The following is a 26,011-nucleotide window of genomic DNA, read 5'->3' on the forward strand; positions in this document are numbered from 1 at the left end:
CTCCCTAGTTAGGAGAAGGAAGTTAGTTCTTTGTACTGCAATTCAATGGCATGGTGGCCATTTTCAAGGCTGGAAGATTGTCTTGAAGGCTGATTTGTCTGCAAAACCAGAGAAGACTCCAATCCCAATTTGGTAGAAAGTGATCCCAATTTGAATCACATCTGAAGCCACCTTAGCCATGAAAAAAACAGTCCTCCGATCAAGTAACGGCGTTGTTGTGGCACCAGTGATGTTGCTCAAAAAAGACAATTTAAAGAGAAACGGCCCCACCACCACTTTGAATGAATGGAAGTTCTTCAGGCAGATGTTGTCCTTTTCCCTTCTACCTTCAGTGTCACAGCTGATGCCTTCTAAATAGGACCCTATGTGTTTATACAGGGCACAACACAATGAGGCATCTGAGTGCAACTGGAATAGAAATATTAAATAATGATCCTTCCATCTTCAGGAATATGCACATGGCAACCACTTATCTACAAAACAGAAGAGACAGAGGCTTGAAAACCTTCAGAAATTGACCTTCTGAGCAGAAATGAAGTGAATTCATTGTATGAACATTATTAATCCTTATGATTGGCTTCACTGATACTGTTGCCATCTTGAGTGAGCAAAATCTTGGGTTTGGGGGAAGGTTCACATGGAATTTCAAAGTGTACATGCTACACTTGTGGGTAAACTCACTGTTGGAGTAAACAGGGGGCAACCGGACCAACTTTGATATGAGTTATAGCTGCTTCTTACACCTGTGGTAAGTTTTGGCCCATCCTGTTCTGCTAGAATCCAGACATACTAGCTGAAGCTTAGACAAATCTACTGCTGCTGGTTGCACCTGCTAATACCAATGGTGAATATGTCCCTATATGATGATCTAGTTGGCATAATAAATTTGACCTACTCTCAAGGAGGCTATGGCAAGCAAGGTGTTCCCTGCTTTATTATAAGACTCTTTTGAATCTGTATATGTTACAGCAGAACATGATCACCCCTGTTTCGGTAGGCGGAAGTCCCTACAGCATAGGACAAGGTCAGCTTTTAGTACGCATTAGAGGGCACTGAAACAGAAGGTTTCCATATCAAGAAGAGAGATACTTTTGTGTGGAGACCATTGCAAATCAGGAATAAAAACAGTCAGTTCTTACTCTTCATAGAGCCACACTTAACAGCGACAACTCTGAATGGGGAAGACTGTTTGGAAGGATTGTGTGGTACTGAATATGAAAGCACTATTTCTTTATCACATGTTATATCCCTTTCCCCTACCCTTTTTCTGCACATCTATTTAAGCACTTTGGGGCAGGGACTATACAACTGTTTGTACAATCCCTGCACAATCGGGTCCCTATGCACTACTGCAATAAACGTGATTAATAAAAACATAGATTTTTTTTCTCCCTACATGAACTCAAGCCTCGCCTGGGGTAGAATAAACGTGCATTGCTTTGAGTACAGTGAATTACATTATTCCTAGGGTGGGAAGAAACAACTTCTTTTGCAGTAACAGGTGCCATTAAAATGGTGGCACTTACCTAGGAACATGAACATCCTTTAATATGGAAAATGTCTGAATCTGGGATCCGACGGATAGTAAGTTTCACCTTTAGAAAAACAAACCAAAACACACACACAAGGTTCACCTTGTTATAGCTCAGTAAATCCACATCTGATAAAATATCACTGCTCCCCTAAGCCTCCCCGTAACCCCCCCATCTAAATACCCTCATCTATTAACAGTGTTATTTGGATTGTCTCTTGGTATCTGAGACAGGCTTTCTATTGCTCAGGCAACACTGGCATTGGGTGACCTCAGCAGATCCAAACATAAAGGTGCCTGTATAGGGGGGTGGGGTGCGGAGATCATGCGTGCCAAGATTGCAGCTTAGCTGAGAGAAATGTAGCTCTCCACATGGGACCCAACGTATATCTGTGCTATGTACTGTGAGGGCCTACTCAGACTTCCAGCCCTCTACCAGAAGGTGATGAGTGTTGAAAAAGGAGTTACGCCCAACGCTTAGGGAAGGGGAGTCAGGACTCCTAGGTTCTGTTCCCAACATTCTGAGTGTGAGTAAAACATCCTGTGGATTGAACACTTCAAGCAACCTCCTACATACACAATAAACAGGCATTTCCTTAATCCAAGAAGCTAACAGCCTAAAGGCTTGAAACCAAAAGATGCTGAGCACCCGTCACATCCATTGACTGACTGCATGAGATTTATAACTGCTCAGCATCCCAAGAATCACAGTGTGGACACTCTGGCCCTTCCATTCCATGGGAGTCTGGGGTGTTATTGCAAATCGGTACACAGTGGGATTTTGGTGTTGATGCTACTGGTGATTACCTCCTATGCCTGGAGCTAAGACAGCAGTGGTTGGGGTGGGTTTTGTGTTCACAACCACCTTTTGTGCAAATGGTCTCAGCAGCAGCCTCTATCCCTGCCTGAGGCTCCTGACCAGAAATGATTTTTCTGTTGCTTATAACTTTATTAGCATCCAACCAATTTAAAAAAAACGTTCAATGGATTTTTGGCATGTAAATAGCTCTCGGAATGCACATTCCAAAGTTGAGTGATTTTGAGCTATCTGCTTGCCAGGCACTGGGGTAAAGGGCGGGTATAAACCCTTGCAGAGCTCAAAAATGGCAAAAAGGAGTTTGTGCTGATTTCCCGCAATTTGGGACAAAAAATTCCCCATTTGGGACAGAGCGTGCATGGAAAGCATCAGTCCCAAGTGTGACTTGGGGGCAGTTATAAGTGCGTGAAAACCCAAGGTTATAACCCAAGGTTGTTCTGCAACCTTAACTATACAGACATGTACATTTATATGATGGAGTGGGTGCCATGAATAGACTGCCAAGAAAGGGTTAACTCTCAGTGGGTGTCTGCCTTTTATGAAAGGTGTAATGATTTCTTGCCAGCACTGCTGTGTCATGCATTTGGATCTCTTCCTGGCCCTAGTCACAACCTTTGGAACCCTGCCCCCAGGGCTAATCCCCCAGTCATGTGATGATGATCAATATCCATTCAGATATTGCTAGGGACCAAGAGATGTGAGGGAACACAGCTAGTCTCAGCTACTCTCCATAGTTCCTCAGGACAGGAGTGAGCTCCTGAAACTCTGAGGCTTGGATTGGCAGAAGCCCTTGTGAGATCATAATCTGATCCCCAAAGCTATGTCTCTTTTCCCTGACCAATCACCATTAGGGCTTACCTTCTTTCTCATGGACCTGCTGATAAACAAGGAAACCTCATCCATGCTCTGTGTGCGCAGGTCATTCACAGCCACTATGTGATCCCCATGGTGAAATATACAGCCTAAGTGGCTGGGACCCTTCCAGTGAGAGACACTAGGGAGGGGGAAGAAGAGACAAAGAGCATGAATGGGATTGTTTGGGCCCACTGTCCAAACACAATTGACTGAACTGTTTCACTCCAACTGTGCTGCATGGCCCTGAACCAAAATGGGAAGTGGTAAACAGGTTAAAAGGGATCATTGCTTTTTGGTCTGATTCTTGGTTTTAACCAAACGGCTTCATCCATTCCAGCTGGTACTTCCAGCGGGGATCTGATTACAGGTCATGCAGCATTGTCCTCCCTTAATCTAAGAGGTCTGGCTTGGGTAGGGTCACCAGGCAGGGCGGGGACTTACCCTGTTTGGTTCTGAACAGTGCGGGGACAGACACTCTGCTGATGTAACTACACTGCCTCTGAGGGAGAGAAGTTAGCTCTTCATTTACCTGAGAGGCTCTTTCCAGGCCACCTTTGCAGCCCAGACGGAACTAAAACTCGGCATCTGAACAGCAGGATCAGAGCGTCGTGGCTGTCCCTGTAAAGGGATGCATCAAAACTCTGCCTCCAACTACCCTTGTGGCAATTTCAGTCAACTCCCTTAGAATCCTTCAGCTGGCCTCTCTTTGCTGCTGATCTCTCCTGGCTTCTCCCGGCAGATTAGCAGCCTGGAAGCCTGTTGACCCCTTGATCTGATGCTCTGTTCCAAAACCGTTGCCAGCTGAAAGCAGCCAAATCCTTTCAGTATGAATTCCCACTAGGGTTGCCCTGGGTATTTAGGTCCAGATCCAAGTTTTGCAGCTGGGCCCCATCTCTGATTCTTTTGTGGTGTTTCCTGCTCTCGCGGATAGGGGCTGAAAAAATTATTTCCTCCAGACGCACGGTCCAGCTGATAAGTGTGGTACATCAAAGCTGTGGCTGAGCAGCAGTGAAAGAGCAAGAGGAGGCACAGCAGGGGACAAGGATGAAACACTGAACTAATCTTCCACGCGGTCTGTCCTTTACCCCGCTCCTCTTTCCTCTCTGCTACTTTATTGATACTGAAGATCTAGGGAGAGGGCTGACTTCCACACTGCCTACTTACCCTGCAACGCTGCTGGGAGAACTGTGCACCTAACATCCAAGAGTGACCATGTCTGGACTATTCCCAGTGCTGAAAATGGTTAGAGAATACCTGGCTGCCATTATGCTGGGACTCCCCACTCAGGTCAGCCTGTCTGAAACAACTCACTAACACTTTGCACTTACAGTCTGCATTGAACCCTAGGCTCTCTGCCAACGCTCCTTATTTAAACCACATCACAGCCATGTGAGATAGCTTTGCTCATCTGTGCATAGTAATATTAACCTGCGGTGCAAAGAGCTGAAGTGATTTGCTTTAAGACACAGAGCGAACCAGCGATTCATCTGGGAGTAGAATCCAAGAGTCCTGCCTCCTAGGCCCTTGCTCCAAATACGAGCCCATAATCTTTCTGATGCTTTGAACCATCAAAACACACTCCCCCACCCCAAAGTATTATCACATCTTCCCACAAAACTGCCTCTTGATTAGTGGTAGACTGGGGTCAGAATCGGACACTTTCTGCATACCACTGAATTTTCCTGGGTTACAGCTTCCCCATCCATAATATGGGGCTAATAACTTGTCCAACCATACAAAATGCTGGGAGATTTTTGGTAGAAAAGCTTTTACTTATTGATATTTAACAAGACGTGCACCCCCTGGCCATATAGACTCATAGACTTTAAGGACAGAATGGACCATCTTGCACATCACAAGCTACAGAACCTCACCCACCCCGCTCCTGTAATAGATGGCAACTCAGCCAGAGGTTACGGAAGTCCTCAAATCATGGTTTAAATACTTCAGGTTACAAAGAAACTACCATTTACTCTAGTTCAAACCAGCAAGTGACCTACAGAGGAAGGTGAAACCCCTCCTAGGTCTCTACCAATCTGATCCAGGGGAAAATTCCTTCCTGGGCCCAAATATGGCAATTAGTTAGACCCTGAACACATGGGCAAGATCCACCAGCCAGATACCTGGGAAAAAATTCTCTGTAGTAAATCAGAGCCTGCCCCATCTTCAGACACTGGGGATTTTTGCTGCTAGCAGTTGCAGATGGGCCACATGCCGTTGTAGGCAATCTCATCACACTATTTCCTCCACAAACTTATCAAGTTCAGTCTTGAAACAAGTTAAGTTTTTTTTGCCCCCACTACTTCCCTTTGAAGGCTGTTCCAGAACTTCACTCCTCTGATGGTTAGAAACCTTCATCTAATTTCAAGCCTACACTTGTTGATGGCCAATTTATATCCATTTGTTCTTGTGTTAGCTTTGGCACTTAAATAACTCCTCTCCCTCTCTGGTATTTATCCCTCTGATGTATTTATAGAGAATGATCATATCTCCCCTCAGCCTTCTTTTGGTTAGGCTAATCAAGCCAAGCTCCTCGAGTCTCCTCTTGTAAGGTAGGTTTTCCATTCCTCTGATCATCCTAGTAGCGCTTCCCTGCCCCTGTTCCACTGAGGGTCACATAAACACAAGTTAGTTTACCATATGCATAATGGACAACTGACAAATTATGTCATTCATGCTGATATTAGAAGAATAGCCTTTAGGCTAATGCTTTCCCAATGGTTACTACCCCCTGCCTGACACACAAGAAATACCTAGCTCTTATATAGTGCTTGACAGGCATTTACATCTGGACAAGTACCCACCACCATCAGACTTAAAGGCCCTACCATATTTGTCCTGCTGCTTCAATAAGCGTTAGATTACTGGTGACATCAGCATGAGGGATGGAAATATCCACCTCTTGTAGTTGGCTGTCCTCTGTGACTTTGCTGTAAGAGAGGATGTTGTAGACAAGTCAGACTCTACCAATCAGACAACTGAAGCACATATTCACTAATGATAGGAAGTAGAGATGGAAAACATCATTCAGGTCATCTAATCTGTGCCTTCCTTCCTCACCCTTGTGAAAGTTCATTATTGTTCCCTACAGTCTGTCCTTCAGGGCATTATCTAGCCTACTGTTAAATATTGCAGATGCTGGATTTGTCAGCATTTCTCTTGGAGAATATTCTGCTCCATGAGATCTCACCATTAAGAAGCTTGCCCAAGGTCTAGATCAGGGGCGCACAAATGTTTTGGCCTGAGGGCCATATCGGGTTTCCGAAATTGTATGGAGGGCCCGTTAGGGGAGGCTGTGCCTCCCCAAACAGCCAGGCGTGGCCCAGCCTCCGCCCCCATCCGACCCCCCCCTGCTTCTCACGCCCTGCTTCTTGCCCCCTGATGGGTCCCCTGGACTCCTGCCCCATCCAACCCCTGCTGTTCCCTGTCCCCTGACCGCCCTAGGAACCCCTGCCCCTGACTGTCCCCCCACCACCCCATCCAACCCCCCTTCTCCTTCCTGACTGCCCCCTGGGACCCCTGCCCCCATTAACCCCCCTTTTCCCTGCCCTCTGACTGCTCCAACCCCTATCCACACCCCTGACCACCACCCCGAACTCCTCTGCCCTCTATCCAACCCCTCCTGCTCCCTGCCCCCTTACCGCGCTGCCTGGAGCACCAGTGGCTGGTGGCATTACAGCCGCGCCACCCAGAGCACCAGGACAGGCAGCCGTGCCGCCCAGGGGGAGCCAGCCACGCCACTGCGCAGCACAGAGCACTGAGTTAGGCTGTGGCTCTGCAGCTGCGCTGCCCGGCAAGAGTTCGCAGCCCCACTGCCCGGAGCATTGCACCGGCTGCGCAGTGAGCTGAGGCTGCAGGGGAGGGGGAACAGTAGGAGAGGGGCCAGGAACTAGCCTCCCCAGCCAGGAGCTCAGGGGCTGGGCAGGAGGGTCCCGCGGGCCGTAGTTTGCCCACCTCTGGTCTAGATGATGGGGAAGGTGTGGCTGTTATTTATTACTAACACAGTACCTCCTTTCTCCTTGGATGAGATAGGTAAAATAGGGGGTTTAATAGGCAGACTCTTCTGGCTCTGATCTTGAAAGGCGTTTAGATGCGTAACTCCCATTGATTTCAATGCCTAAACACCTTCTAACGCTTTTACTGCTGTTTTGTGCTAGAAATCACACTCTTCACTATCTTGCAAGAGACAAGGAAGCAGATAGAAAACTTCTAATTGTGCATATTAATAAATAAATACACCACTAGTAAACTCTTTCCAAACACGATCAGGGCTTTCATCCCCTTCCTCAGCCCAAAACAGACCCTAAAGAGCAACAGCACCTACTCTTAAAGGTGTTATGCGGTGTGTTTGGTTTTTAAGACCTGGCCATCGCAAATTCAAAGCTCACAATTCTTACATTCATCCATTTCTGGCTTGTGTGATATTGACTAGAACAAGGAGCAATGCGGCTATTTAAGTCAATAATAGATATCTCAAAGATCTGGGTCTAATGTGATTACTTTTAAAGAGCATTCTATTACATATTTCAGCTCACAACATCCTTACTTGATTATTATAGATAACTGAACCACGGATAGTGACGATGCATTTGGCTTTCTCTCTTCAGTTAGCTGCTTATTGGTACTGCTTTGCATGAGCTGTTGTTGGTTTTCATCTGCCTCGCAGTTTCTTAAATCTATGCTATTTTCTTGGCTTCTGGGAAGGGTCAGGAATTCATCACTTCTGCATGTGGGCTGGAGTTTCTCTTCAGGCAACCTAATGAATAAGAATGCTAATAAAAAATGCACAGGGCTGGCATGTCAAGTCACGGTTACTCTTGTTGTGTTTGAAGTTGTGTCAAATAGATGTCAGTGAGGCAAAGAACAAGAAGTTCTTGTAGCAAATCCAATGGCCAAAATTACAGCTAAATGAACTAAACTGGCCTCCTAAAAATGGAGCATAAAAACCAAAACACTTGCAATATTGAAAGAATATTTATTAAAAATGAAAACTATTCCAAGCAACTTGGTTTAACAAGGAAAGGAAGTGGAGATTGTTGGCACTGCAATATACTGGCTTGTGGGAGAATGCATCATTAACCTCTACTGGATACAATGTGTCAGACCTGCTCAAATGCTTGTCAGATTATTTGTTGCGCCTTCTAGTGGCTGGAGGCCTGAAAAGAGTACCAATTACCAACAGTTAATGGAGAGATCCTTTAACTCAAATGGGACAGACTTGTGATCTGGAGTGCAAGGTCTCGAGTTCTATTCCCAGTTCCACATATAATATTAATATAAAATGTGCAATTAAATAATATTGTAATGAACTGGTGTATATGCGTGTGTACAGACTACTGTCTTCCATTGGAGAGAATCAGAATTGTTCATCTGTGTGTCACAAGTATTAATGACAACAGCCAATGGAAATTCTCCTATAACTCAAGAGTTAGGGGCCTAATATTTTGGAACTGGAGGATCTGACTTCTATGCTGTTGTCACTGAAGTTCTTAGTGGCCACCCTCTGGTGCATAGTGAAAGCTGTAAAGTTTCTATGTGACCCTGGATTAATACTCTGCACTTCTGTACTGTCTTTCATGTGACAATACTGATGCATATTGCAAACATCAAGCAAACATCTATGAAGTAAGTAATATTAGACCTGTTTTATAGGTAGGAAAATTGAGGTACAGAGAGGTGACTTGTCCAAGATTACCCAGTGAGGCAGAGGCATACCAGGAAACAGTTCTTTTTTAACAACTGCACAACATTGCCTGCTCTAATGAGTGTCTGGCTTGGGTGTCTGTGAATGTACATGGCTGCAGATGTTACATTGTTTAGCCCAGAAAAAACATCAGTCAACTTCTTACAGTGCCACATTTTATTCTGTGTAAGCCTGTCAGGATGTCATAATATATAAATTTCTGAAGTGAATTTGATTTTCACTCTAGTAATCTCTCCCCCATAGCCAGGGGTGAAAGTAAGTTAAAGGATTTACCGGTATGCCGGAGTCCTGAGCAGGGGGCGTGGCTTAAACTGGAAGAGGCATGGCCTCAACAGGAAGAGGCAGGGCCTTAAATCCCCGGGCCAGGGCTTCAGCTGTGGTAGTGGAGACTGGGAGCCCAGGGCCCTTTAAATCACCCCCGAGCTACCAGCTGCAGAGGTGGCTGGGAGCCCCGGGGCTCGGGGGCGATTTAAAGGGCCCAGGGCTCCAGCTGCTGCTACCGCAGCGGAGCCCCGGGCTCTTTAAATCACTGATGGACCCTGGGGGCTCCCAGCTGCCACCGCTACCCTGGGGCTCTGGGCTCTGGCAGAGCTTTAAAGAGCCTGGGGCTCCGCTGTGGTAGCAGCTGCTGGAGCCCTGGGCCCTTTAAATCACCCCCGAGCCCCGGGGCTCCCAGCCACCTCTGCAGCTGGTAGCTCGGGGGTAGCGGCGACCAGGCTCCATCAGGAATTTAAAGGGCCCCCGGGCTCCAGCCGCTGCTACCGCCCCGGCCCTTTAAATCCCTGCTGGACCCCCACCGCCGCTACCCTAGGGCTCCAGCACCAGGGCTCTGGCAGGGATTTAAAGGGCCGGGGCGGTAGCAGTGGCTGGAGCTCCACGGCCCTTTAAATTCCTGCCGGAGCCCCGCCGCCACTACCCCAGGGCTTTGGCAGCAGGGCTTAGGTGGAGATTTAAAGGGCTTGGGGCTCCGGCAGCCACTACCATTCCAGCCCTTTAAATCCCCGCCTGAGCCCCGCCGCCGCTACCCCAGGGCTTTATATTGCCGTCGGGGAAAGCCGGTCCCGGTACGGTGCACCGGCTCTTGCCAGTATGCCATACTGGGGTGTACCGGCTTACTTTCACCTCTGCCCATAGCCCCAAAAAAGCCTCTCCCAAACAGGGTGCGTTCTGTAGATTTCCTCCTGTAGACAGCAGGAATGCAGCTCTGACCATATTGTTACATTGTATTGATTTTTAAATACTAAAAGAAAGTGCTACCTACAGAGGTTTCATCAACACGTACAACTTCCTGCTGAGATGATCCTCCTTCTCCATTGGGTTGTGTGATTGAACTGGGGGATCAGACTTTGATAGCTCACTTTCCAGCTGTTGACAATGAAAAACAACGTGGGAGGTAAACATTTTCTCTCTTCATCCACCAAGGAGTCCCCTCGGCTTCTTTATGTAGGGTCCATTTGTGCTGTATTGTGGCTAATGCAGCTCAGCCAAACCTCAGTTAACCAAAATACCCTGCTAATCCAAGCTCAGATGCATTCCTTCCCAAACCAGTGTGCACTACATTGTTCTTCTCTTCCATCTTAATTTAACTGGGGGGAGGGATAGCTCAGTGGTTTGAGCGTTAGCCTGCTAAACCCTGGGTTGTGAGCTCAATCCTTGAGGGGGCCATTTCGGGATCTGGGGCAAAAATTGGGGATTGGTCCTGCTTTGAGCAGGGGGTTGGACTAGATGACCTCCTGAGGTCCCTTCCAACCCTGATATTCTATGATTCCTGCTAGCCAATGATTTGTGGGTTAGGTTCTCAAGCAACCTTGCTACCATTGGGTTTGGACGACTGAATATTCTCTTGGAGAAGGATCAACAGAGAAACCTACCTAATGTGGCTTACCTGTGCTAGAACACTGCTTGGAGAAGCATAATATTCTTCCCCCTTCTCTCCGGTGTTCTCATCTGAATCCAGCAGCAGCTGACGTTGGCTGGTCTTTTCAGAATTGTTATTCTGTTTAAAAAAAAAAGGTTCCATGTTTAATAAGACATTACATTATCTACATCTGACATCTTCTTTCCATTTCCTTGGGAAAAATCCATTGGGAAGGGTTGTGTGAAGACTTGCTCCTCAAAGGCAGAAATAATAACACCATATGTCTGACTTCTGAACAAGGCTTCTGTCTTTGCCCTCAGTTATACACTCAATCAGCTGCAGGTGCAAAGCTGTGAGTATTAATATCATTTACTGTAGATATCTAAATAGCTGATTTGTGGATGCAATGTTTGTACCCACCGTTGCCTGCCCTCGCAAATGACTGCATATGCAGAAATAGCTGCTGCATTCAAACATCAGGTCTAATGGTCAAAAATTTACACAGGATTCCGTATGGATGTTGTGTCCCTTGTGCACACTGGGGCCCCAATCCTCAAAGTTATTCAGATGCTTAACGCCCTTGACAACAATGGGGGTTACGGGCCTAAATATCTTTGAGGATTTGTACCTGGGTTCTTTGCTCCACACCCAGTCCTCACTTAAACAAACACCCTCATTGAAATCTAGAACTGGTTGAAAAGTGTCAACTTTTTTCAATGAAAAGGAGACATTATTCATCTTTGATCCCCTCTGTTAAAAGCAGTGGGAGTCTTGCCTGAATAAAGAGTGAATTATTGGCTAGACAGCAGTTTCAGCTATTGACTTGCAAAGCTCAGTGGCCTGGAAGCTATGCCTGACTATCTGAGAGTAGAAATTGAGCCCAGTATATACTGGATGGTTTGCTTTGCCCTCAGTAGGAGCTAGCACAGAATGGTCCTTCATAAAGACCAGGAGTATTTAACAAGTCATGGAGGAACAAGTCACTTCTTCAAGCTAAATTCGCCATCTCTACATTCCCTCCCCCTCTTGATTTGATTGTCCTGCAGAGTATAATTAGTATTTAGCTTCTTATCAGAAAACCTCTCCATGCCATGTTTGATGCATTCCTTCTTTATCTCTCTATTACATCTTCCATGGCAATACATTTTAAAGCTACTAAATGTGCCACTGAATATATTACTGTTTTCAACATAAAGTAAACTAATTACACTCTTTCTTTCAGGGAAAAGGAGGAAACTGGCATTGAACAGAAATGAGGAATGACCAATCGATTTTTGTGCCTTGTTGGTATTCACTGATTACAACACAAAGGCTGGCACTTATTGGAGCCTAGAGTCAACACAGGTCCAAGAATGTTCCCATAGAAGCCAATGGGAGCAAAGATGGGACTCTACAGTCCTGATCCAAGGTCCACTGAAGTCAGTGGAGACAGACCCTCCCTTGTCTTCAGTGGACTTTCAATCAGGCCCTAAGTGAACAAGGTGCCTAAAGGCTTGATCCTGTAAGGTGTTGAACATTCCAGTGAGAAGCTGAAGACTCTCAGCTCCTGCTGACTTCAGTGAGAGTTAAATGCTCATCACTAGTAAAGGGAAGAGTAACCACCTTTCTGTATTCAGTGCTATAAAATCCCTCCTGGCCAGAGGCAAAACCCTTTCTCCTGTAAAGGGTTAAGAAGCTAAGATAACCTCGCTGGCACCTGACCAAAATGACCAACGAGGAAACAAGATACTTTCAAATCTGGAGGGGGAGGGGGACAAACGATTCGTCTGTCTGTGTGATGCTTTTGCCGGGAACAGATCAGGAATGCAGTCTTACAACTGTTAGTTAGTAAGTAATCTAGCTAGAAATGCGTTAGATTTCCTTTGTTTAATGGCAGGTAAAATAAGCTGTGCTGGATAGAATGTATATTCCTGTTTCTGTGTCTTTTTGTAACTTAAGGCTTTGCCTAGAGGGATTCTCTGTGTTTTGAATCGGATTACCCTGTAAGGTATTTACCATCCTGATTTTACAGAGGTGATTCTTTTATCTTTTCTTTAATTAAAATTCTTCTTTTAAGAATCTGATTGATTTTTCATTGGTCTTAAGATCCAAGGGTTTGGGTCTGTGTTCACCTGTACAAATTGGTGAGGATTCTTATCAAGTCTTCCCCAAGAAAGGGGGTGTAGGGCTTGGGGGGATATTTTGGGGGAAGACGTCTCCAAGTGGGCTCTTTCCCTGGTCTTTGCGTAAGACGCTTGGTGGTAGCAGCATAGGGTTCAAGGACAAGGCAAAGTTTGTACCTTGGGGAAGTTTTTAACCTAAGCTGGTAAGAATAAGCTTAGGGGGTCTTTCATGCAGGTCCCCACATCTGTACCCTAGAGTTCAGAGTGGGGAAGTAAGCTTGACACTAGAGCTGGCTGGAATTTTTCAAGTAACCATTTTTTTTGGTCAGACGCTAACTTGTCAAAACTGAAACAGTTCATGCAAGATGGGTCATTTCTGACCAATTTCTCAGTTCAAAATATTTAAAAAACAAAACAAAACAAAACAGTTTTGAAACTGTCCGTTGTATTTTTGACATTTTTGAAGTGAAAAATTCCAGTTTTTTGGTTCAAAACAATGTTTTGTTTCAAATTTTAAGCTAATTATAGTTTAACTTTTTTTTTTAATAAAAAACCATCACAAAATGGAACATTTAAAAAAAGTAAAAATGAAACATTTTGATTGAGCTAAACAGAACCTTCTGGGGATCGTTGAGTTGTGAACATTTGAGGTGGTTTTTTGTTCGTTTGTTTGTTTGGGGGGTTTATTTATTTATTTAATTTTGCCCTGATTTGGAATGGGAATCTCTTTTGAAATCTCAAATTTTTCTGGGATGGGAAAACTATTTCCTTCCTAGCTCTACTCCTTACCTTCCAGGATTGAGCCCTAAATTACACCAACACATGTGTATCTAAATTCTCTCTTGCCAAACAAATGGAATAATCTTATTTGCTATTATCACAGATTCAGGACAAAAATGTAATGCAGAGGATATACTGCAGCAGTGCTGGATTTCAAAAGACATTTGATATAGGCCCTGATTCAGCCACGTGCTTAAGCATACACCTAACTTTAAGCACTTGAGTAGCATCATTAACTTCAGTGAGAGTATTTATATGCTTAAAGCGAGGCATGACTTGAGTACCTTGTTGAATCCAGATCATAGTGGCACATCATAAAACTAGGAAGAAATTGGATAAGTACCACGCAGATTAAAAATAGCGCAAAGTGGGATGTGAAACTGGCTGAATAGCGATCAGTGGTGTTCCCCCACCTGGAGTGCCTGTCAGGAGTTCTGCCAAGAATATAAACCCTTTTGAGTCCTTTTCATTATGTGTGTTGGCAGTGCCTCGCACAGTAAGACCCCCATTCTGAGTGGGGCCTTTAGTTGCTACTGCAATACAAGTAATAAAATCATAATAAATAGCTTAATCCAAGGAGTTAGTAGCGGGGAGTGGGAGTCAGGACCTGGGTTCCTTTTAACATATTCATTATTTAGAGTATGTAAATTCAACTTGGAATTAGCTGTCATGGGAACCAGAGGGACAACAAAGAGATGGGTCCCTGGCCTCAAAGTGTGGAGTGACTTGGATAGATTAGGGACTGGATCCTGCAAACCCTTACTCAGATGAATGAGTCCTTACACAAGTAGACCCAGTCATGTCTATTTGTGAGAGTCAGAATTAATTACCTGAGGAAGAGTTTACAGATCAGGGCCTACAATAGTGAGTCACTAGTAATTCACTACAATCTAATACCAGTAAATGTAGAGTCATACTTCTAGAAAAGGAAATAAACACAAAGGTACAAGCCAGGAGACAGCTATCCGAGTAGCAATACGTGCAGGAATGATCTGGAGCTGATAATATTGTACAAGAAATTTACTACTTCTTATTATCAAATAAACCATGATGAATGCTATTCCTTGTTAGCTGTTGGGCAAGGCTATTCATTGTACTTTTCGCATAGTCTCGAACAGAAAACAGAGCTCCCCCAATCCAAACTGAAGGTCGTGTGAAGTCCCTGTGTGCCCCACCTCTCCCGTCCACAGTCCTCCTAGTCCGTCAGCCCAGAACTGGCACCTGCAGCAGAAAGGGACTTCTATGCTGCCTGTTACACAACAAGGGCCCAGCATTTTGCTCCAAGGCAATACAAACCTGAGAAGGATTAGCAGGTAAAAGAGAAGTGGGTGAGCCAGAGGTCTGGTCTGCACCCAAAATAGCACTGGTTTAACGAGTGGTGTAATTTTCATCTGATTTAGTTAAACTGGTGCAACTGTCTATGTGTGAACACTCCTATTTTAAGCCTGGCTGAAATCAGTTAAAGGTGTAAGCTAAACCAGGTTTATGCTGATTCAAGAGTATTCATGCAGGGCTGGGCACCCAGTTTAACTAAAGAGGTTTTTAATCAATTGGAGTTAAACCAGTGCAATTTGTGTGTGTAGGCAACCCCTGAGAGATGCTTGAAAGACAATTCAGGAAGAACATGGGCACAGTCTACAAATACGTTAGCAAGGGCAGAGCCTCGGCGTGTGTAAAGTGTTGTAGCTCCATTAAAATCAATGGAGCTGTGACAACTTGCCCCCACTGTGAGGGAAGTCTCAGTCTTGCTCTCAGAAGGGGAAGGAGCAACTGTTAGAGCTACACTAGAAATAATCACAGCCAGTTAGAAGAGGTTAACAGTCGGAGCCAGCTAGACTTGCTGGGGGGTGGTTGAGTCACTGTTCATACAGATATTCAGGGTAGATGAGGCATGACAATAAAGCTAGGTATACACTGCAGCTTAAATCACCTCACTGAGTGACGTTAAGTGACACTGACATAAGCACCTGGGTGGGCAGCATTATGTTGGCGAGAGAGCATCTCCCCCCAGCATAGCTTGTGGGGCTGGAGTAGTTAAGCCAGTGGGAGAGCTCTCTCCTGTTGGCTCAGAGCAGCTACATGAGAGACCCAACAGCGCCACAGCTGCATCGGTGCAGCTGCGCCCCTGTCAACTCTCTAGCGCCCCAGGTTCACGAGCATCCCTGCAACCTTCACGTATCTAAGAGGCGTTACAGGCCCAGCTAGCCATGCTCACCAGACCAGGAAGAAGAGGCGTCGGTGAGCTGTGGCGAGGCTGCTGTTCAGGGAGACCGCAAGAGCCAGGATCTGAGTGGGGCCTTTTCTTGTCGTCTGCGGGATCTTCCACCTGCACACCAAAGGGAAAACACTGACAGCCTGTGCAGAGGTATTGCAGCTGTGTTATGGGTGCGGTCGGTTGGTAACGGAGCGCGGTCTTTGTTACGCTCCCTCTGGACCTTTGTTACGCTGTCTGTTTGTGTGGGACTTTGTGACTACACTGAGCGCGGCTTCCTGGCAGCTATTCATTTGCTTTCCCTAGGCAAGTCTACAGGCACGCCTGGAACGCAGCAGTACTTTTTTCCTTTCTATTTAAATATTGAGGGGGAGCGGGATTGACAAAGGACAGTTCGGTGCCCCACTCCCACAGGAAGTCATTGGAAGTCGGACACCTACCTCCCATTTGTGCCTTTGATTCTCTCTTCAGACCTTAAATCCTAACCACCAATCAGGAACTTCACAGGTGGCAGCCGGGGAAGCATCCTGCACTTGGCTTTGGTAAGATGTGCCAACCCTGATGTGCTAAAGGGGACCTCCTTTAGGGATGGGAAGGTCGTTCAGTCTCCAGGCCCATCGTCCTTGGCCTATTTGCTGAAATGGCCAGTGAGGTTTCCAGCTGAGGCCATCACCATCCTAAACCCCCAAACTTTCTTAAATGCTGATAGGCCAGACAGCATGAGCCTTTTACCGGAATTCCCTCACATTTGAGCCTTAACTTCTACTTTCCAATCCCAAGAGAAAGCAAAATGTTCCTGTCAGGCCACTTGCCCGAGTGCATGCTGCCCTGAGCTCAGGAGAACTTCCTTTTCACTGAGAGGTTCAATTATACACACCAAGGGTCACATGTAGCACTAGCAGCAGACTCATTAGCAACAGCCCCTTACTTCAGTTTTGTTGCAGTCACTCGGAATCTCCTCTTGGGTGCTCACAACTGTTTCATCAAAGGCTGGTGGTGAAGAGAGGGGCCGACCTTTGCTTCTCTGAGCTGCAGGATTCTGGTTCTAGGAATTCAGTGACAGCAGTATGAGGACAGATGGGTCCATGGACAAAAATCTGCTCTTAGAAGCCCATGTGGTTCCCAGTGATACAGAGTTTTAGCTCCAAGGCTCAAGAAATGAGAATTAGGGGTACGCTGTCATTCTGAGAGATGAAGGGTGAAATTCACCCCTGCACAAGGCCCATGTACTCTTTAAGTCCTGTGCACTTTACTTCTACAAGTACATGTTTCCTAATGAACAAGAGATTCTTTAGTGTTTAAGTGGGTCTTAAGTGGTGAGCAGGCATTGTGCGGGTCCTCTGCACAGGGGTGGATTTCACCCTAAAGGAATCTCTTGTTCATTAGGAAACCGGTGTTATAGGGAAAGTGCACTTAATATACTTAGGGTCTAAACCAGCAAATTTCAATGTATAGATTTCCTCTCTTCACAAGTTACTAATGAAATTACAAACTGCTCTTTTTAAAGAGGCTGATTTGTGCATGTAACAGCTGACTCTTTTGGTACTATAACGTCACCTGAGCAGAGGAGCCATCTTCTTTTGCCTCCATGCGGGCTGAAGCCAGGGAAGTGAACCAGTCCTCAACTTGTTCCCTGTGGGTTGGAATGATGAAATGAAAAGTTCAGTATTATCATGCACAAGAAAAAATAAATGGTGCATCTCTGTCTTCCTAATAACCTAAACCTACATCCACTGATGTCAATGATGGTAGATTACTGCCTTAGGGGAGCTCACTCTGCTGTAGTGTGGTAGCCTTAGGGAATGGTAGGAGTGTGACCAGCAGACCCAAAAACTATGCAGACCCACTGGCCAAAACGTCCCCTGAAAGATTGGTTCTGTGAGGAGGCTCCTGTTTCTGTAGGCCGCCCATTCAAAACCAAGTTTGGGCTGTGCATAGCATATGACTACAGCCCATTACACAAAGCATTGGCTAATAAAGGCCATTGAGAGTACACAGTGGAAAGATGGTCTCTAAAAGCTCACTTCTGGCATGTGTGGAGAATTCCTGTGAGGTGCGTCTCAGGCTCCACACCATGGTCACATTGTAAGACAACTAAGAAGGAGACGCTGCATTTTGTTCACAAGTAGGACTAATTTGATGGGCTCTGGAACTTTTCCCACTAGATGGCTTAAGGGAACAATACACCGCGTGAATGCATGCTTGAATGATAACTAGGTATTTGGTGTTTTTTCTCTTTGGGCTTAGGCATGTTCTTCCTGCTTCACTTATGAGTACAGAATACCATCCTGCAGTACTTACTTTGATGAAAAACACTCTCATTGACACAGCAGCAGGAGGGGAAGAAAAGGGAGAAAATCTGGGGCAAAGCAGCTGGGAGCGCCTCTACAAAGCATGCTCCCTCCTGACCAAATTTCTATTGGCTGCTGAAGCAGTATTAATTCCTGTTCTTTAAAAAAACAGAACATAAGAACTGCCATACTGGGTCAGACCAAAGGTCCGTCTAGCCCAGTATCCTGTCTTCCAACAGTGGCCAATGCCAGGTGCCCCCAGAGGGAATGAACAGAACAGGTAATCATCAAGTGATCCATCCCCTGTCGCCTATTCCCAGCTTCTGGCAAACAGCGGCTAGGGACACTATCCCTGCCCATCCTGGCTAATAGCCATTGATGGACCTATCCTCCATGAACTTATCTAGTTCTTTTTTGAACTCTGTTATAGTCTTGGCCTTCACAACATCCTCTGGCAAAGAGTTCCACGGGTTCTTTCTCTGTTTTCCACCTGTGGAGTGGGAGTAGGTTCTAGGTACAGTGGGGACATGTGTGGGAACCAGGCAGCTAGGGGTCAACTCCTGAATCATTCCCCTACAGTCTATTCTCCCTCTGGACTGTAGAGAATGATCCTGCCCTATTTCCCCCAGGGCAGGTATGTCCCCTACAGTTGATTCTCTGTGAGCAGGGCTAAGAATTTCTTTCCCCATGGATCCCAAGAGCCACTTGTTCTGGTGGCTATGCCCTCTGCCATCCCCCCCACCCTCGCCACAAGTACCTGTCCTTCCCAATGAGGTAGTAATCCCTGCTATTTGTGCTGATGGATATCACTTCCTCAGGGTGGCATTTGAACATCTTCCTTACTGCTGTCATCTTCTCATAATTACTTATGCCAATCTCTATATTTGAAATCCTGTTGGACATGCATATGAAACATTTACTTATATAAGGCTTATCCCATACATTGATGCACACTGTGAAATGATCATCCATAAAAGCCATGAGGATCAAAGCCTTGCTGGATCATTTCTGTGCTCTTGCTTCAATAACTCTTCCTCTGAGATTAATGAATCACGTTTACTATGGTGGTTCCTCAGGGCCAGCCAAGAACGGGCCCCCACTGTGCTAGGCACTGTTGTAATGATTACAACATTTTTAAAACACAACCAACGTTAACAATAGAGCTGGCTGAGAAATGTAAGGTCTTTCCACAGAAAGGGTTACGCAAAAGTCAATAAATACATAAAATAAAAATGTCCTGGGTTTTCAATGGAAATGCTCCCACAATGTTTGTTTTTCAAAAATGGGGAAAAATTCAGTTTTTGGAACCTGAAACTGCTACTTCTTTCTTCCTTCCTTCCTTCCTTCCTCCCCCCCCCCCTTTTTTTTTAAATCAGAAAATTTTAAAAGAAACAAAAAATATTCATCAACTAGAGGTGAAAAAAGCTACTTTTATATTCATAAAAGAAAAAAAAACACCCCCCACAGCTTTCTGGGTAGAATTAGACTGTTGTTACAGCATTCAAAATAACCCTTTTGATTCAGCCGGCTGGAAAGTTTTCAGACATAAAGAATTGCTTAAAGAGAACTGCACTGTTTGCTTTCTTATAACGGAAGAAGCACAACAGAAATATGAGGCCTGTGGGGGTGGGGGAAGGGCCCATCCACAGGTCTTTGAAGCCAATGTAAAGACTCTTGTGCACTTCAGTGGGCTTTGGATCAGGCCCAAGGTGCAAAAACCATTGGAGAAGCTTTATTGTTTCTGGGCCCGATCCTGCATTTCTTATATATCCCAAACATCCCGGGCTAGAGCGTGATTGGTTCATGGACATGCAGCCAAAGGCCGGGGAGAGTGCCCAACGAACCTCCCAACCTTTGCCGTAGCCTGCCCAAAGAAGTGTGCCCGGTGCTGTGCAGTGACTAATCCCTTTGTGCACTGCCATGGTCGCATGCTATCCCAGTGTGGGTGGGAAGAGGCAGGGCAGCCTGTGCTATCGCCCATATAATCCCTCCCTGAGCTCCCCATAAGGGGCCACTGCCTAATTGACAAAATTAGGCCCTGCTAGGACTATGTAGGTATCTGGAGTGCACAAGGAGTGTGGGATCAGGCCTAGAGTGTGTATCCAGCTGAAATGCACCAGCCTTGGACCAGTTTCTGAAAGCCCTCCCGAAGCTGAATAGATCCTTCCGTGTAAAGTCCCAGTGTGGAGAAAGGTGCTCTTCAGCATCTGTGTGGCAGAATCCCTTTGTATGTAGGAGTACTTGATGTTGTCCTTGGAGAAGATAAGAGACCTATGACTGTAGGTAATAGAAGCCTTTGTTTTAGCAGTGTGTGCAGCTGATATAATACCTGGATCCTTTACACAGTTGTAGCTTGGTTTTTGTATATATAAATCCCATTAAGTCTATCAAATAATACAACACTTTCAAGCTCATCCAGAGCCTGCTGAAGTCAGTGGGAGTCTTTCCATTGACTTGCATGGCCTAAATCAGCAGCAAAAGGTTAAATCTGTGATCTCATTTCAGACTGCGGATGTGTGGTTTAAAAGAAAAAGTGATGAACTTCAGATACCTACTGGTCAATTGCAATGAAACCCTTTATCTGTTGGCCTTTAAGGTACTTCAGGGTGTAGCATCTCTTGCTAGACTTGCACAAGGTGAAACATCGCTTTTTCCAAGAACTCTGCAGAAAGGAAAGTCAGTTTGCCTCTCGATAAAACTCAGAACAGCAGAAATAACAGAGGCGTGTTAAGGGATTGCTGGAGGATGACTAATTTGGGTTTACTGTACCTGTGTAGTGAAAAGCTGAGGAGGTGGGGATTTGATAAAGTCACCGTGCTTGCAGACTTTATCATCCTGAAAAAAGTTGACTTGATTTCCTACCAAACAAAGAGAAACGAATGGCACCGTCACTCCATTTGTTGTTAATTAATCTCCTACATGGGCCTGCTTGCAAAGTGCTCCTGAGCACTTGGCTTCCGTGCTTAAGAGGCCATGAAGCCTGTTCAGTGAGAAGACAAGCACAAACAACAGCTATAAAGTGCAAGGTCCAATCACATTCCCATTTATGTTGATTTTATTGCTGCCGACTGCCCCAAAATTGTAAACACAGGGTAGTGATAACTGACAATGTATTGCATTGAGGAGGTGCAAGGGTCTGTGTTAGGTCTGGTCCAATTTAACTTCTTCATCAGTGTTTTGCAAGAGGGAGTAAATAGCACACTAATGAAATTTGCAGATGGCATTCAATTTGGAAGAGTTACAAACACCAGAAAGGACAGAAAATACTTTAGTGCAAGGCAGGATCTAACAAGAGGAGCGACATGGACAGAAAGTAAAATGGGGAAAATGCAAGCTAATGCCTCTGGGGCAAAACAAATCCAAATGCATAGACTCATGACGCAGCACACCATGGCAAGCTAGCTCAGTTTGTGATCACTGGGTGGAATTGATTAATCAAAATCTAACTCCTTCCTATTTAATGTGCTTTGCAATTCCTCCAAATGGGCTGTAGATAAGCAAGTTCTAGTCTTAACTCTTTATAACCTGGAAGCCAGCCTTTAAGATGTAGATTTATTTTTAAGGTGCCCAAGGACTACGTGGAGGCAGCTGGAGAGCCTATAAAGGACATGCCTTCACCCACAGCAAACCCCATCTTGGACCTAGCTAAATAGATAGATAGATATACACACTGAAGTCAATGGGAGTTTTGCCATGGCCTTAAGAAAAGACATGAATGTCTTGGAACTACCAAATGTGTCCCCTACTTGTTTGGTTTAGTTCCTTTACACCAGTGGTCCCCAAACTGGGGGGCATGGAGGAACATTCGGGGGGGGGGCCGGTGGGGTCCAGGCCAGCTCCCAGGAGGGCGGGGAGGGAGTGCCTGCCTCAGCTCTGCTCTGGCCCCACTCCCAGCCCCGGCCCCGGCTCCCAGCCCTGCTCCCACACACGGCTGCTGGCCCTGACCACGGCCCAGAAGTGGCTCCGTGGCCCGGCAGCAACTCCACTCCCACACCCGGTCCCAGCCCTAGACCCGGCCCTGCCCCAACCTGGGGCCACAACTGCAGCCCCGGCTTCTGGCCCAGCCATGGCTTCAGCCCCATGCTTGGCCCTTGGCTCCAACCACAGCTGCAGCTCTGGCCCCAGCCCTGACCATGGCCCCAGCTCCTGACTGCAGTTCTCAGAGGCAGGGAGGGAGTGAGGTGGGCGCAGACAGAGGTAAGGGGGTGCAACATAAAAAGTTTGGGGACCACTGCTTTACACTCTATCCATCTCAAACTCAGTTCAAACCAAGTCTGACAGGAAAAGGTGCTGTTTTTTTAGGGGAGAAGGCTGCGTTGGAGCATGTGGTTACTGGAAGAAGCCACATGGCATTAACATTGGTATATGCCAATTTAACCTCTCACTTTTTTGTATGCTGCATTCCTTTCCCGTGCGTTCTATGTTGTCTGTTGAAATGTCTTTAGGAAAGAGACTTGCCTCATTCCTTCTCTGTGAGATGCCCAGCACCTCATTGGTGGGGATGTTACATAAGAACTGTAATAATTTGAAAGCTGAAACAACTTTTCATTTGACAAATTTCAGTAGATTCTAATTCATACCTGTGGAGTTTTTTGTAGATTTGAAAGCCATTCCGATTGCTTCGACCTAGAAAATGAAAACAAGCAGAGATTTAGGGCTAGATTCTTTCACCCTGACGTGAGCTGAGCAGTGCCTTTGTTGGCAAGGAACTCCACTGGCAGAATCTAGCGCTTAGTAAAGAAAACACATCACAAACTTTCCCAAAAATGATCACAAATATCTTTTTATATGGGCCAAGGGGATTTGCTTGACACCAAGGAAACCTGCCCAAAGAATTTTACTTTCTGTCCCTTTCACAAATAAACAGCAACTGTAACCATGAAACAATGTTTATTATGATTATTTGTTTCTGGCAGTGCCCAGTGTGATTGGCCCTGAAAAACAGAATGATTTTCAATGGAAGTTAGAAAGATCTGGGCCCATGACACACAACAAAGGGGGTAGATATGTATTTTATAGACTGGGTATTTGAGGAAGAACATCTGTTCTCAGTTATCTCGGTATAGATTCAGATTCCTTTTCACTGGAATTACTCCACATTTTCATTGATGTAATTGAGATTGCACTGTGACCAAGAGAAGTTAAGTGATCTGCCCAATGTTATATAACCAGTGAGTAACAGAGATGGAAAAAGAACCTAATAGTAGGGTAGAATTTTGCAGAGGTGCTTTGATGTATATTTCTAACAACATTTAAAAAAATAAGTTTTTAGTAGGACCAGACCTACATCAGAATCCTAATGTGGAGCTGAACCCAGAAGGAGTTTGGTGGTAGGAAGTGATTTTAGATTAATACTCCATTTGCTGTATTTTTGTTGTTGCTTTAGGTATCGTGCCTTTCAACACTTTTACCCAACCAAGAACTCCATTTCTGCATCATCACAATCACAGCTTTGTCTTCTAGCTATACTTTGCCTTCCTATTTCTTTGCAGTTTGGGCTGACAGCAACAAACTTGTGCCAGCTGGTTACTTTATTGTGTGTATGTCACCACGCTCCATGTGCTGGATGCCTTTGCATTATGTTACAATTAATCATAGAATATCAGGGTTGGAAGGGAACTCAGGAGGTCATCTAGTCCAACCCCCTGCTCAAAGCCTGACCAATCCCCAACTACATCACCCCAGCCAGGGCTTTGTCAGGCCTGACCTTAAAAACCTCTAAGGAAGGAGATTCCATCACCTCCCTAGGTAACCCATTCCAATGCTTCACCACCCTCTTAGTGAAAAAGTTTTTCCTAATGTCCAACCTAAACCTCCCCCACTGCAACTTGAGACCATTATTCCTTGTTCTGTCATCTGCTACCACTGAGAACAGTCTTTAGATCCATCCTCTTTGGAACCCCCTTTCAGGTAGTTGAAAGCAGCTATCATATCCCCCCTCATTCTTCTCTTCTTCAGACTAAATAATCCCAGTTCCCTCAGCCTCTCCTCATAAATCATGTGTTCCAGTCCCCTAATCATTTTTGTTGCCCTCCGCTGGACTCTTTCCAATTTTTCCACATCCTTCTTGTGGTGTACTCCAGATGAAGTCTCACCAATGCCGAATAGAGGGGAATGATCACGTCCCTTGATCTGCTGGCAATGTTCCTACTTATACAGCCCAAAATGCCGTTAGTCTTCTTGGCAAGAAGGGCACACTGTAGACTCATATCCAGCTTCTCATCCACTGTAATCCCTAGGTCCTTTTCTGCAGAACTGCTGCCTAGCCACTGGGTCCCTAGTGTGTAGCAGTGCATGGGAGTGCAATTACTTCCACATTTATTGAAAAACAAATCTGGTCTCTTTCATTTGTTTGCCTTTTGTAGATGACACTCTCAGTTAGATACCGTTCTGTTCTTTCACTTGGGAAGCAGTTCTCAATAGCTCTAAAAAATGCCACTGTTACTTGTAACAGGTCTGCTTCTTATAACAACTTTGATTTGACCTGGCTATCAGTTATAGCAGCAATAACTAACTAGTCCCACACAAGTAGTTGCAATGCCTCCCGTTGCCAGGAAAATCTGAAAGTGTTGCAATTTCCTCCTCTAGTGCTTAGCCAAGTTCCCTTCCAGACTGAGGGATTCAGGTGGCTTCTTTTACTCCAATTTCATCAGACACTATGTGTGACAGTGAAGTGGGTGGTAAGAGATAGTTCTTTATTTTCTGGCCTCCGTCTCCTGACATTTAACTTTTTGGAAAAAGAAAAGGAGTACTTGTGGCACCTTAGAGACTAACCAATTTATTTGAGCATAAGCTTTCGTGAGCTTCATCGGAAGTGAGCTGTAGCTCACGAAAGCTTATGCTCCAATAAATTGGTTAGTCTCTAAGGTGCCACAAGTACTCCTTTTCTTTTTGCAAATACAGACTAACACGGCTGTTACTCTGAAACTTAACTTTTTGGGTGACCCCAACCATATTCCCGGATAGAGATCGAAGCAGTTGACTCAGGTGGCTGCTATTTCAGGTGGGAAGACAACCCACTGCAAACCTAGTGCCATTAGAGACCTCGAGAGAGAATTTGTACTTTTTTTTTTCTTTTTGGAAACCCTTGTGTTTTTACCTTGTGAGAGGGGGTTTTGTAGTTAAATGCTATGGTGGAATATCTGTTATCTAATGTACTGAATACGATTTTCATCCATTGCCCTTTAAAACTACAAATAAAAATGTTGGAGCATTGAAAAAAAACGCATAGCCACTTGCATTCTACCTCTTAATTTTCATATTACTCTGACGCCCGTTTTGTTTCAATGGACGGCCCAGGAAAGCTCTTTAAAGCCTGATTAACAAAGTCTTCAGGATGCTGTAACAGTCACAAAAGCAACGTTGCAGGAGTCTACAAAGGGAGCAGGAAAAAAGACTCGTCTAAATTTGAGTAAAGGTCAGGCTATGTGGGTAGAAAGACAAAAGAAACTAAATTACAATCAGGCTCTTAGTCATCCACATTATCTCAACTGATATTTTGTAAACAACAGTTTAATCATTGAGATTCATCATTTTCTTTCACTGGGGTGGGGGCGGAACCTTTTTAAACAGGGAAGATCTCATTCAGGATAGACAATGGCAATTTTATGATTGTACTTCTTCAGGCTTTTGTATTAAGAGATTTGATTTCTTTCAGCCTTTAAAAATGCAAATTAAGTCCTGCAAATGAATTAACATGGAGGTTAATCTTAAACTTCAAACATAACACTGTGAACGACAGACAAGCTGTATTGGTACTTACAGGCAACAGGTGGCTACTGTGTAGATGATCTTAGAAACATGCACCTTTATATGGTCACAGATCCACTGTATCGGTCTCCCAACCTCACTCTTCTGTGTT

At 45.2% G+C, this 26,011-nt stretch overlaps 1 protein-coding gene across 2 annotated transcripts; it reads right to left on the minus strand.

Annotated features, from left to right (window-relative positions):
* On the minus strand, window positions 1–26,011 carry PLEKHS1 (pleckstrin homology domain containing S1). Of its 2 annotated transcripts, XM_074960048.1 has the most exons (15): window positions 25,913–26,011; window positions 22,731–22,776; window positions 20,920–21,008; window positions 20,706–20,812; window positions 18,908–19,042; window positions 17,417–17,492; window positions 16,788–16,904; window positions 15,863–15,973; window positions 10,793–10,903; window positions 10,169–10,272; window positions 7,750–7,959; window positions 6,032–6,133; window positions 3,207–3,342; window positions 1,527–1,595; window positions 1–473 (listed from the first exon to the last, which is right to left on the minus strand). In XM_074960048.1, the coding sequence occupies exons 2-14, from the start codon at window positions 22,759–22,761 to the stop codon at window positions 1,527–1,529; spliced, it is 1,398 nt and encodes a 465-aa protein (XP_074816149.1). In that variant the 5' UTR covers window positions 22,762–22,776; window positions 25,913–26,011; the 3' UTR covers window positions 1–473. The 2 variants fall into 2 exon arrangements, with proteins under 2 accessions (XP_074816149.1, XP_074816150.1); XM_074960049.1 differs by lacking the exons at window positions 15,863–15,973; window positions 16,788–16,904.

Source organism: Natator depressus, chromosome 7 (assembly GCF_965152275.1).
Source record: "Natator depressus isolate rNatDep1 chromosome 7, rNatDep2.hap1, whole genome shotgun sequence".
Taxonomy (NCBI): domain Eukaryota; kingdom Metazoa; phylum Chordata; order Testudines; family Cheloniidae; genus Natator; species Natator depressus.